The sequence below is a fragment of the Ornithorhynchus anatinus genome, chromosome 8 (assembly GCF_004115215.2).
Source record: "Ornithorhynchus anatinus isolate Pmale09 chromosome 8, mOrnAna1.pri.v4, whole genome shotgun sequence".
Lineage (NCBI taxonomy): Eukaryota > Metazoa > Chordata > Mammalia > Monotremata > Ornithorhynchidae > Ornithorhynchus > Ornithorhynchus anatinus.
Window position 1 is genome coordinate 43240846 of NC_041735.1, and position 13014 is coordinate 43253859.

The following is a 13014-nucleotide window of genomic DNA, read 5'->3' on the forward strand; positions in this document are numbered from 1 at the left end:
TGACTGTGTGCAGAGCACTGTATAACAATATAACAGGTACAGTCCCTGCCCACAATGAACTTACAGTCTAAAGTCAGCACTAACTCTGGTAAAAACAATTCTGTTGAGGGAAAAGATGCTATCCAGTAATCGTGGCTGCCCTGTCAGCTGACTTCCTTGCCTGGTAATGTGCTTACTATGAGCCTGCACAGACAGCTTGCACTGACTCCTTTCCTGTGGGTTTAAAGTCATTTAGGATGGTGATACATTATTAATATCAGTATCTTCCTTGGGTAAATGTGTTCCTGTCTTCCATGGATACCAGAGGCCTTAGAGAATAATATGGAAGGTGTAGCGATTAAGAACACCGCAATCTGAGTTTCGTGCAGCTTCTCTATTGCAGGGCTTTTCCCTGCAGACCTTCTAAGTTAGCCAGGGAGTAGAACTGTACTGAGAAGCAAATCCCAGGGGAAATAACAGAAGGGCAGTAGGTACCAAAGCCAGGAAAAGAATGAGTTACCAGGCTCCAGCTTGTAAACGACCCTAAATAACTTACTTGGCTGATTTTTCGATTTGGCATCCGTAAAGAAGAAACCAGAAGCAGAGGTTAGCAGGTGGCATAATTTCCCAGGGAAGTTAAACTACCTAAGGAAATCAGGATTGTGCCAGGACAAGTGACAAAGTAATGAGAAGCATGAAGACAGACTGAATTCCCAGGCCAGATGAGGCTTCTCTCTATAATTACAAATGAAACACAATGTGATAGAGAGGATTCTTTAGCTGAGAAATTAAACCCTTCTTTGGGAAACTGGTGAAATACTCATGGGCATTAATTTGAATATTAAAATTTAAGAGTGTGATATCTACTCTTTCTCTGTGAATCAGAACGGCAAGGGCCCTGTAGTGGAAACACCAAAATCACATTAAGCAGCTGTATAGGATTGACTTTGCTGAGGCTGAGAGATCCAAGCTGCAGACTTTTTTGGTTATTAGAAAATCCCCAAGCCAACGGACCTTTGAATTTGAGCTGGAAGTAATGGGGCACATAGAAAAGTTGTGCTTGATTTCATTTGGATTTGATTTTTTAATCTGCATTTCAGGGGGCGGCCCCTATCTATATCGTGTGCATCGATCATCACTCCGGCGTATAACCATAATAATAATCTCTTCTAAGGGGCACGTGCCAACCTCTTCAGTGATGGACGTAAACAAGGACATTATCCTACCTTTTCATAAGGGCTTCTATTTTGGTGAAGAATTTCTTGCCGATGAGTCGCTGATGGCCACAGATTTCTGCCCCGCAAATGGCTGGTGGAATCCAGTCACTCAGCAAAGCCCTGGAGAGATGATGGAAAGAGAAAATAGTGTTATATTTGAATCTCAGACCCTGCACTGCCCTGCTTTAAAACATTCCCCATTCAAGAGCAAGCAGTGTGGCCCCATGGAAAGATCCTGGGCCTGGAAGTCAGAGGAACTGGGTTCTAATCCCACCTCTGCCAATCGCTTGCTGTGTGACCTTGGACAATTCACTTAACTTTTCTGTGCCTCGGTTACCTCTTCTCTAAAATGGTGATTAAATCCTACTACCTCCTACTTAGACATGGGTCAGGGACTATACATGTTCCTGAGGTACAAGTATATCAGTTCATCAGGTTAATGATGAACTTGTATTTAATCCAGTGCTTCAAACAGTACTTGACACATGGTATGTGCTTGAAAGATACTTTTTTTTTTAAAAAAAAGGAAGAGCCCAAGATCTTAACTAGTCATCTCAATCCCACCTAGATATGAGTGCATTTCCCCAGTTCCGGATGAAAAGTGGCTATTCTGAAACCACAAAATAGTAATAATTGTGTTTAAGCGCTTACTCAGTGCCAAGCACTGCTCTAAGTCCTGGGGTAGATACAATTCAATCAGATGGAACACAGTTCCTGGCCCACATGGGGCTCACAATCAAATGGGAAGGGAGAACAATATGCAACCCTTATTGTACAGATGAAGAATCTGAGGCCCAGAGAAGTTAAGTGACTTACCCAAAGTCACACAGCAGTCAAGTGGAGGAGTTGGGAGTGGAACCCAGGTCTGCTGACGGTCACTCCTGTGCTCTTTTCATCAGGCCATTCTACTTCTCTTAAATGATCCACTTAGCATTCTGCCACTCACAGGCATTGTTGAGCAATATTCGAGAAGCGGCCATAAGGAGAGCGCTTTCCTGAAATAACCTTCAGCTCTGTTGGTGAGGTTTTCATTTAAAGATTATTCCAAGGAAGTAATTCTTTAGTGGAAGAATCCTTATTGAAACTGTCAAGTTTCCTTTTCCTCAAGCTTGGGTGGGCTAACAGTAATCTCAGTAACTCAAAGAGGTGGGCCACTGGAAATGAAAATGTTGACTCAGGAAAAGTCTGAAGTGTGCTAAAGAGAAAAGCAGAATAGTCTGAGGACCACAGAACAAATATCTTTAGAAACCATTCCCAAGTTACTCTTTGCAGGGTTTCACCTAAAAAGAACCCTGCAGCCCCTTTCCATCTGGTCACGCAGGAAGGGCTGCACAATCACTTTTCTGGCCAGAGTGAAGTACAGGATGCTCTAACTGTGCACTGGGTAAGCAATTGCTAGATGGGGTTTTGATTTTTGTTTTTTTGTTTCAATGAAGAGGTTCATTTCATTCAAACAAAATTCTCGAGTTGTTTGAAAACAAAAGAATAACTATTACGAGACATAAACCTATTTACTTGCAATGGACCAGAATTTTTTCCACCATTTGAAGTCCCCGCTCTGATGTTAGAAAAAGGGTTATGAAGAGATTCAACTATACATCACCATAGACTTTGTTTAGATAAAACATTTTCCCCACATAGTGCTTACCAATGTTGTCCTCTATCTTCAACAAGGGTTGCCGCCTTTCTGTTTCGTCATTGCTTTTCAAACCCTTTCTCCGGACACGTAATGCTTCGATTTCCCATGGCAGACTATGTGAGCATGCAGCTAACTTGCCTACAGTGGAAAAGCTGTCTGGGCATCTTAGTGAGTCAATTTGAAGGATGGATTCGGATCAGCTACATATGAGTTTTTGACCGAGAAAAGTGCTGTTCACTCTACTGACAAAAGTAGTATTGCAGAAAAGTGTATGTGCTCAGGCACAGTGAAGTTGAATCAAGGGCGAAGGTGCCTGGCGAGATTTTAACTTAACTCAGTGATGTATTCTGCCAAACTGAATTTTTAAAAAGGCTTCTTGGGTAGTGAAGCTTTTCAAGAGTTGAGATCAAGGCTCAGTATCGGTTGGGATCACTCCATGTTAAAACTAACTAGGTTTTATTGATTAATAATCTGTGTATCCTGTAGTCTTAGGAAGAAACCCACACCACATCCATATTTTGTCTAAGAGCAGATGTTCTGGTGGTAAGTACATGCAAGTGAAAGAAGATCGCTGATGAGTTCTTTATGGCAGGAGTGAGGAATCCGATTCCCCTGTACTGTCCAACATTGGGTCAAAGGCTCTCCCCCAAATGGTTTCCCTGACCCTCCTACCTACTTCTTCTGAGGCAAATATGATTCAGTGAGGGAGGTGTAGGATAAAATCAGACCCCAGAGACACTGGCCAGAGGACCCCTAAGAGGACAGTGTCTTTCAAGGGTAAGCAGTGAGCCCAGTTTGTTCTGCAGGCTTGCAGTCTTCCGAGGGCCAGGCCCTTGGAAGTGACCTGAATCTTTAGAGTGGGCCAAAATGAACCGATGTCACCGAGATGATCGGGCTAAATGAAAGAGATTCCTCCCATTTGGTCTGACTCATTCCTGACCTCCACTCTGGGACGGGGCCAGTTCTCAGGATTGGAGGAAGAGGAGGGATAAGGCCCAGGGCCAAAGGACAGTCCCTCTGTGGAGCTTCAGTTCCAACGTCCATCTGTAGGATTCTAACGATCACCATTCTCTTGACTTTTTTTTTTTTTGGTAGGTTACATCCTTAACCCAAGAGGTCTCACAACTCAGCAAAGATGTGAAGAGTATAATACATCTTCTGGAAAATGTAGTGCTGTCCCAGAGATCGTCGGGATATTGCTCAGTGCATAGCACATCAGTGTGTCCCTCCATGGAAAGTTTACAGACCAGAATGACTTGGACTACGCATCAGCCTTGTATGCACAAGCAAGCAGGGAACACTGCTTGCCCCAAAGCACAACTCTGTCATGGCAACACCATATCTGACATTTGGCATTTGGATCCCAGCTCTGTGGGAAGCAGCCCTCAAAGAACTGGAGCCAACGAGCAACACTCTGAGGATCACAAACTGTATTACTCTTCGGGCCGTGGCCATTCCCCGGCCCATTATCAGGGCGTTCAGGAAGGTCATTTGCAGTTTCTAAGGTGCGCCTCTCCACATTCAGATTCCACTTTGACTCCCCTCCAGTCGATTTCGGCAACTCTTTCTCCATCGGTCTGTTCTTCGTCAGAGACGTCCTTGCACCTCGTACTCCCGAGCAGGTCGGAAGAAGGTAGTTTTGGCCAGGGAGCGGTGAGTTCTCTCAGCCTCGAAAACCTGCCCGGATCTTGGGCCCGGGAGGGGACGGCATCAATTCCTCTAAAAACCTCAGAAGATTTTCCTCTTGAAATAGTGTCAAGCACAATGGAGGGGAAAGATAGCCAAGCCATAAATGTATAATGGGATGACTGAGAAGTGGTTTTTGAAGCATGGGCTGCAGCTGCTAGTTGCAGACTTACCACTGCTTGACTGCTTTGTTTTGCCTCTTCTCCTCTCGGTGATTGTGGAGATTTGCAAAACTGGAAATCCTGCTGTATAGGGGGCAAGCAGATATGAAACGGTTTAACCCAATTCGTACTGTAGAAAACAATTTCTAGATTCTAGAAGCATGCTGAAAGCATTTTCTACAGAGGCGTTAACTTATCGGTCTGGTTGGCAGACTGTTGCGATAGTCCGAAGGCCCTGAGGGTCAGAACAGTTGGCAGTCTAGGACAAGAGAATTTGCAGATCATTTTTGACCTAGGAGGCCTTTGTCGCTTGAAGCAAAGGCTTTTCCCGAGTGCCTGATTGTCATTCGTGAACAATATCAATAGCACTGTTTGCTTCCGGTGATCATGGCTCCTGCTGATCTATTTTTCTGTTTCATGAAGGCAAAGGGACAATTATCACTGCATGTCATCTCTTAGACAATCAACCAAATAGAGTTGGTAGACAGTGGCTAGCTGTTGCACGTTATTTGTCATGTAAATGAAACCCCTTTATTTATCAGAAAAGGCTATTTTTATATACTTGGTATGAAATATGTATTTAAACTATTTAAAATATTTATAAAGAGACTAATGTTTCATTTTCATTTTGGTAAAAAGCTTGCCGTTTCAACAAGAGATGCACTATTGTAACGTATATTAGATCAAACTATTTATTAATAAGAGGATGTAGTTTAAAAATGGATCCCCTTTTATGTGCATGCAGTTTGCAATGAATGTAGCCCCATGCTGATGGAGTATAGTAATATTTTATTAATAAAAAAAACCACAGAATGTCACACACAGTGTTGAATCCCAAAACGTGAGCCTTGGAAACAGATAACGGCAGGACTCTCGTTTTAAGGTAAAGTCACTTCTCCTATAAGGCAAGGACTGTGTCCTAGGTAAACCTGTGTCAAGGTGCACGCGACTCGATCGAAGCCGTTTACTCAAACGTAAAACCGTTTCTCCTGACGATGCCTCAAAATCTATCCAAACACAGAGCGAAACAGTGTCTGAACTGGTTATCCATTATTTCTACCACCCCGGTCCAAGGTAAGGATGTATTAGCGGTCTAGTATAAATCCCTCTTCTCCAGGTTTTGTAAATCTTGCTCAACAGAAGTAACCAGGACCTGAAAACTTGCCTGTGGAATTTCCGACTTGAAGCAATAATCTGCACCACTGTTCGTCCCCTCCAAGTAAGCATGCTCTAAAGCCATCTTCTAGAAATCCAAACCTGCTTGGGCTGGGTTTGACTTGGATTTGGTGCCCGGTGTCTCCAAGGAATTCTGAGTGAGTCTTTCTTTTGATCTCTTTCCAGCGAAAATTTTAACTCCATCGAGTTTCAATAGTTTTGATTTAATTAGCAGTAACAGCAGCAGCTGCTGCACTTGGTGTGTGGCCCTTGGAGAGGACAGCGTAATGAAGTAGAATGTTCCCTACGCGGAACGATCTTACGCTCTCCACTAACATTCTTTTCTTGTTAGTGGGCTAAGATCGGACATACTTGGTCAGACCAGTGATCTGTCTTACTAAACATTCGGTCTCCAACAGTGTACTCAGAGAATGTGTGGAGGAAGAATTTGATAGGTTCTTTCATAGACGTCCATCCTCCTCGGCAGACAGACACACATGCCCCCTACCTTCTAGCAAGTCCTAAACTTTCCCACTGATACCCTAAAAGTAATTTTCTCAGCCGGTCCTGGCAAAACCCCGTGCATCCTCCCCCAACAGGAAAGTTAGAAATTCAGCCAGTAAAAAACGTCTTGCAGAACTTTCAGTGTCTGCTGTCAAATGGTGGGTGATTTCCGAAGCCAGGTTACAGCAACTGGGAAAACATTTACCTAAAACTAGATTTAACTGTTAGGTAATCTTTCCATTTAGATTGGGAAACAAGCAAACCAAAAAAAACCCCACAAACTCTGTAATTGCTTGAATTACCTGAACCATTTCCTCAAAAATGCTGTTGCCCTGAGCTCTGAGTAGCAAGATAATTTCAAATGAATTTGTGGTAATGCTTCTGCCCTCAAGTCCTTTGAAACGAGTCCCACTCCGCAAATGCCGCATCCACTAACCTCCTCAAATCTACAGTCCACCCACATGATCCATCTAGTGACGGATCAGAACTGTTACCACGCAGCTCCGGCCAGCAGGACACAATTAGGCTGATTTGCACTGCTCATTACTGAACGGTAGTTTACGCAATTAGCTGTTATGAAAAATGAAGACTATCCTGCCAAAATCAATAGTATTTATTGAGTGTTTACTGTGTGCAGAGCACTGTATTGAGGGCTTGGGAGAGGACAGTGCAACAGAGTTGTTGGACGTATTCCCTGCCCACAAGGAGTTTATAGTCTGGAAGGGAGGGGTATCATTGAGGTAATTATCTGAATACATCACATAAATAAATATGGCTTTTGTCAGCCATTTAATCACAGTATTTCTGGAGGGCTGAACTAGATTGTGAGGGAAATTACATAAGAAAGAATAGAGATGACCTCTTTCATCACGGAGCTTATAGGACCTATTTTGGTTTTTAGGTTTTTATGGCTTGAAAAGTAATCGTTCCTTTTCATTCCCTTTCTAAAGGACAAAAATGCAGGTGCCTGGCTGATAAATAGTTTTAGCTTTAAAGGTGTGGGCCTTCTTGGAGACTGCCCATACTGTCCCTAATTTCTCTTGAAATTTCTATTTAACAGTAAATCCCTCCACTGTCGGTTGCAGTTTTGCCCGTAATCATGTAGAACTAATAATAAGCCCAACATTTAATATTATGAAGCAAAACAATAACACATAGGAGAGAGACATCAATTAAATATCTCTCAGGCTTGTTACGGTCAATCATTAGCCATCACACTATTGTTGTCATTCAAACTAACATATTGTTGTCATTCAAACTAGCACCCAATTTTCTAGTGCAACTCTAAAGGGAGATTTACCCAGCAACTATGGATGGTGTTTTCTAGAACACACTTGATTTGGGGGACGTGCGGGGGAAGATACACTTCGCTTCTCTACAATAATGGGAAGCAGAGAGACTACAGGGATAATACAATTCTCATAATTCAATCACTCAGTGATAGGTATTAAGCACTTACTGGGTGGAGACACTTTACTAAGAGCTTGGGAAAGTACAATATAACATGGATACATGGGATCCGTGCCCCAAAAGAGCTTACAGTCTACAGGGGGAGATAAAGTGGATTAGGGAGAGGGGAAATCTTAGGCACTCTACCCCCATTGAAACCTAGCTGAGCCACAAAGAGTTTCATTTCCTTTCCATTTCCAGCTCACCCTCTGGGAGAGTGCTCTGAACACTGAAATGGCCCAAATGCAAGCACAGAGAAGGAACAGAAGAAGAGCGGGGCCTAGACAATGGACAGTTGACTAGCAGCTAGATCAAGATAGATTTCATTCTCTTTCTCTCTAGCCCATTGTAGATGTTCTGCAATATTATTGTGCTGAGTGTTCTGATATTTGAGGGAAGAAGTCCGGTTGGAATTTTTTCTAGTTATTTATAAAATTCATTTTCCCAGGGTAATGATTTGTTTCTGATGTTACAGAGTGAGCTAATTTCTCCTCTTGGTGAAGCCCTATTGATTCCATGGGGAACTACCTCTAAACACAAAACACCCTAAGAAATGGTACTGTCATCGAGGCTACAGTTTACACTGGATGTAGTTACCAATGGTGACTGGGAGAAAAAAATCTTAGAAAGTGAGTCTTGCTCATAACTTTCTTGGTTACTTTCTCCTATACAGTGAATCAGTTCCACCTTTCACATTAGGAGAGACTCGAACTGCCTCTGTTCATTGTTTAAACTAAGAGTCCAGTTTAGGCACAAAAAATGCAGTGATTCCTTCTTACACTGCTCTCCTTCCTCCATCAGCATTGTCAAAAAGTATTGTTAAATTGCTCCCAGCCGCTTGGGTCTTCAACCCTTCAGATGTGAAAGCGGGGTACCATGTAGACCAGATGTATAAATGATCTGGATAACAGGCTTAAAAGTGCTCTGGGGCTCCAATTAAATACATATTTTGGGCCAGAGTATATTTTTGAGACCTAAATGATCAGAATCATTTGCCTATACAGGTGCAGTCCCTGTAAATTTTGTGACATGCCAAGAACAATCAGTAAGTGAATGCAAAAATAGCAAGAAGGGATTGTACTTGAAAGGTTTTCTCCTTTCTTTCCCATCCTGGCATCTCATTTTCTATTAAGATTTAACACCTTATTCTTCTTAACCTAGTGGGTACAACTTGGGTGCTATTACCTAGCAAGCATTTTTGTCAACAAAGATGAACTTCAGTCAAAGAGAACTATCTCAACAGAGGGTTATAGAGTCTGGGAGCTAAGTCAGTAAGTGAAGAGACTCAGAAAGAAATGTTTGTTTTCTGGCACAGTCAAAAGACCTTTTCCAGCTGTCCTCATTGCTCCATCTTATTGGAAACAATGATGAAATGTCAACTCTTTAAAAGACACCATCCTTCCTGAATGTGCCTTTGACATCATGTGGATCGAACTGTTACTGTACACTTAAAGGGTTTGGGAGCAAGAATTAAAATGTCATCCCTTGTATATAGCATGCCGATGGGAACTTGACCTGTATAGAATCCTGGATAAATTACAGCAGATAGGAGCTCCAAAAATGCACATCCACAGTAGCATCAAGGCAGTGGGGGAACACACCAAAGTTCTTTTCCCTGAATGATGTGCTCTGAAAGATAGTGTGGGTACTAAAAGGTCAAACCAAAACAGAGTCTAGGAGCTCTGCCGGTCCTTATGAGACCAAACCATCAGTTTTCCCTGTATCACTCTTCCTAGCTTTTTTGTTAGGGAGAATGATGCAGTTGATACAGCTTGCTTTCTGATAGAAGAATGAAAACTCAGCCGGAAGCTGTGTCTGATGTATGATACTCGAGTGGCAAAGGCTAATAAAGTGGGGAAGCAGTTATTTTAAAAGTTCGTCTGTGTCGTGGGTTTTTTTGAAATCAAAAGTCTCTTTTAGTGGGAACCTAGCTGGCTAAAGAGGAATTAATTACTTTGGTCATTTTGTCAGTTTGAGTGGTAAACCTTCAGCCAAAACAGAGCTGCCGTTCCAAAGCCGGAAGGCGAATCCTCGCTGCCGACCCAGACCCACTGTCATGTCCTACCTCTGGCCTGGAACTCCCTGCCCCTTCAAAGCTGACAGAAGATCACTTCTCTTCATCTTCACAGCCTTAACACCACATCTCCTCCAAGAGTTGCCCTCCCCAACTAGGCCCTCAGTTCCTCTTCTCCCACACCCTTCTGTGTGGCTCTAACATTTGGATTTGCATCCTTTATTCACCCTTCCCTCAGCCCACAGCACTTAAGTATTTGTAATGTATTTATATTAATGTCTGTCTCCCCTTCTAGGTTGTAAGCGCCATGTGGGCAGGGAATGTTATCTACCAACATTGTATTTTCCCAAGCACTTTGTACAGTGCTCTGCATGCAGTGAGTGCTCAATAAATATGACTGATTATTAATCCGTTGGAATGCTCTTGCTGACCTCAGCAGTGTGGGTGACGTTAACTGCTAAAAGGAAAATTTTTAAATTTACGTGAAGCAATAGTCTGATGGCTCATAAGAAAGACAGACCTTTCTGACTTTTAGAGCCCTTATACGTACTCCTCCGGATGAGATAGGCAGCAGAGTCTAAAAGAGCAAATACTGAACACCATAACTTTTGTGGGTGGAGTAAAAGGAACCCCAGGGAGATGCTATTCATCTGAATCTTGCACGGCAACTTGTGGAAATGGATTAAAACGTCATCACCTCAACAGAATCCTGAAGAGATCTACATATTGACATATGTGATTTCACAGGTTCCTGGGACACGCTAAAGAATAGTTTTAGAAAGCCATCTGGACAGTAGTGCGGTATTCTGCACACAATAAGGGTTCAATAAATATGATTGATTGAATGAGTGGACTAGGGACGACTCTGCTGGAGGCCTGGGAAGATTGAAAAATGTTCGTTTTACAACGATGTACAATAGCTTTTGTTGTTGGCGTTTATCATTTTTACTTTTTGGGTGTTTTTTTCCCCTTGTGCCTGCCTGTCACTTGTTCCCTTCCGCCTTTTAGACTGTAAACATGCTGCGGTCCCGAGAGTGTGTCTGGATTACTAGCCCTATACTTTCCCCAGTTCTTAGTTCAGTGGCTTATACGAACAATAGTAAAATTGTAATCCTTATCAAACCACTTCCCCTCAACCCTCTGATTTTGTCCTATGCTAAAAGACATTTTTTTGTTGCATCTCAGAGGCCAAGGATAGTTACGTTAGTTAAAAAAATTTCTTCTGAAATTTCAAACCATAAAACACCAATATATTTGCACTTGAGGCCTTAATTTGGACAGTTTAATATAATTGAAATATAAAAATACCTGCACAGATAGGGATTTTTCTCAGCTTTCTAATGCATCATCATAATCAACAGTATTCACTGAATACTCACTGTGTACAGAGCACAGCACTGGACTAGGTATCTGGGAATCAGAGAAGATAATAGAATCTATCTGCCAAGCACTGTTCTAAGCACTGGGGTAGATGCAAGTTAATCAGGGGGGACCCAGTCCTTGTCTCACATAGGGCTCAAAATCAAAGTAGCAGGTATTAGGATTTAATCCCCCTTTTACAGATGCGGTAACAGATTTAAGCCAACGTCCCTGCCTTCAAGAAGCTAAACGAACCACTGTGGACTTTACAAGGTAAGTGTTCATTATAATAAATCATCAATATATTTATAAACACGTGGTGGTTTGCCCTGCATTTGTGCAGAAGAAGCCTAACAATACACGAGTAATGTTTCCACTACTGTCATACAAGCTTTATTTTTCGCTTTGCTCTGAATCAAGGCCCAACCATCCGGGTCAGAATTTCTCACCTCTGTTCCCTGTGCACTTGCCTCACTGGTATCTCAGGAGACCCAAGACCGGGGTAAAGAGAGGACGGGCAAGTCCTCTAGTGTCCCTGGAACAATATCCAGGGGGGATTCTCCAGGCAAATCTTTCCTGTCTGCTTAATTCTGTTTCAGCCCTCAGTGCTGAATTACAATATAAAAGTCCTAGGTAAAGTCCCCTTGGATCAGCTGATTAGCAATTAGTTACCATCAATGGCATTAAGACACATAGAGTGCACAAACTCTACCTGACCTTCCGATAAGTTTGCCCTCAGCAGATATCTGCTAAATGCTGTTTGATTTGGAAGATTCCTTATTCAATAATTAACATTTACTCCGCACTTACAAGATGCACAGTTCTGGGTAAAATACATGCACTTTGTTCCACCCCAGGCAGCAGCCCACAAAGGGCTCACTGAAAAGGGGATGGAAGAGGAAAGCGGGCAAAGGTGAGGGAGAAGCGGCGAGGGGGCAGAGACTTAGGCAGAATAAAAGCGTTAATCTGAACACCGACAGAAATGGAAACAGAAGAAAACTCTGAAGTTCTTGGGTCCCTCAGTTCTCCTAGCAAACAGTCCTCTGTGGGAAACTGCCACAATCTTCCCCTCACTGCCAACGTTGAGAACAATAATAATAATAATGATGTTGGTATTTGTTAAGCGCTTACTATGTGCCAAGCACTGTTCTCGGTAGATACAAGGAAATCAGGTTGTCCCACGTAGGGCTCACAGTCTTCAACCCCATTTTACAGATGAGGGAATTGAGGCACAGAGGAAGTGAAGTGACTTACCCAGGGTCACACAGCCGACGAGAGGCGGAGGCGGGATTAGAACTCATGACCTCTGACTCCCAAGCCCGGGCCCTTTCCACTGAGTCACGCTGCTCCTAAGGCAGCGACTGCCTGCCCTTTGCCAATACGGTGGCAGGAGCTTTTCTCCCTGGGAAAGGCCAGGTAGAGAGGTGGGGGGCCATGCTGCCTACACTCCTATACCCCCCCAGAGCCCCGGCAGCATGGCAGCTCTGGGCCAGCTGCCTCCATCTGCTATCACTACCACACTGATCCAAGCACTTCTCACCCCCTGGCTCGACTGCTCTATCAGTTTCCTTACTGACCTCCCAGCATACATACGTCACGGCTGCTGGATCATTTTCCCCTTCCGAAATCTTCCCCCTTCTCCTGGCGGTCTTTCCTCCTTCATTTCTCTTCTCCCTAGGTCATATTCTCCCAAGTGCTCTAACACTTGCATTCAAACCCTCCTATATCACTGCTGCATATATTGATGCACACTTACTATATAATAATAATAATATGTTGGTATTTGTTAAGCACTTACTATGTGCAGAGCACTGTTCTAACCGCTGGGATAGATAGAAGGTAATCAGGTGG

General features: G+C 43.1%; 1 protein-coding gene across 3 annotated transcripts in view; it reads left to right on the forward strand.

The window, feature by feature from the left end:
* The window catches only part of KCNH8 (potassium voltage-gated channel subfamily H member 8), a 256175-nt gene extending 246203 nt beyond the window's left edge, over positions 1–9972 (forward strand). Inside the window, exons 16-18 of one of the 3 annotated variants that reach the window (XM_029071286.1) lie at positions 3931–4340; positions 5823–5901; positions 7992–9972. In XM_029071286.1, coding sequence (XP_028927119.1) covers positions 3931–4340; positions 5823–5901; positions 7992–8093 — 591 coding nt within the window. In that variant the 3' untranslated portion in view covers positions 8094–9972. Of the gene's footprint in view, positions 1–3930; positions 6125–7991 lie in introns of those variants that run through there. The other 2 variants (XM_029071289.1, XM_029071285.1) reach the window with 2 other exon arrangements.
* Positions 9973–13014: the final 3042 nt, after the last annotated feature.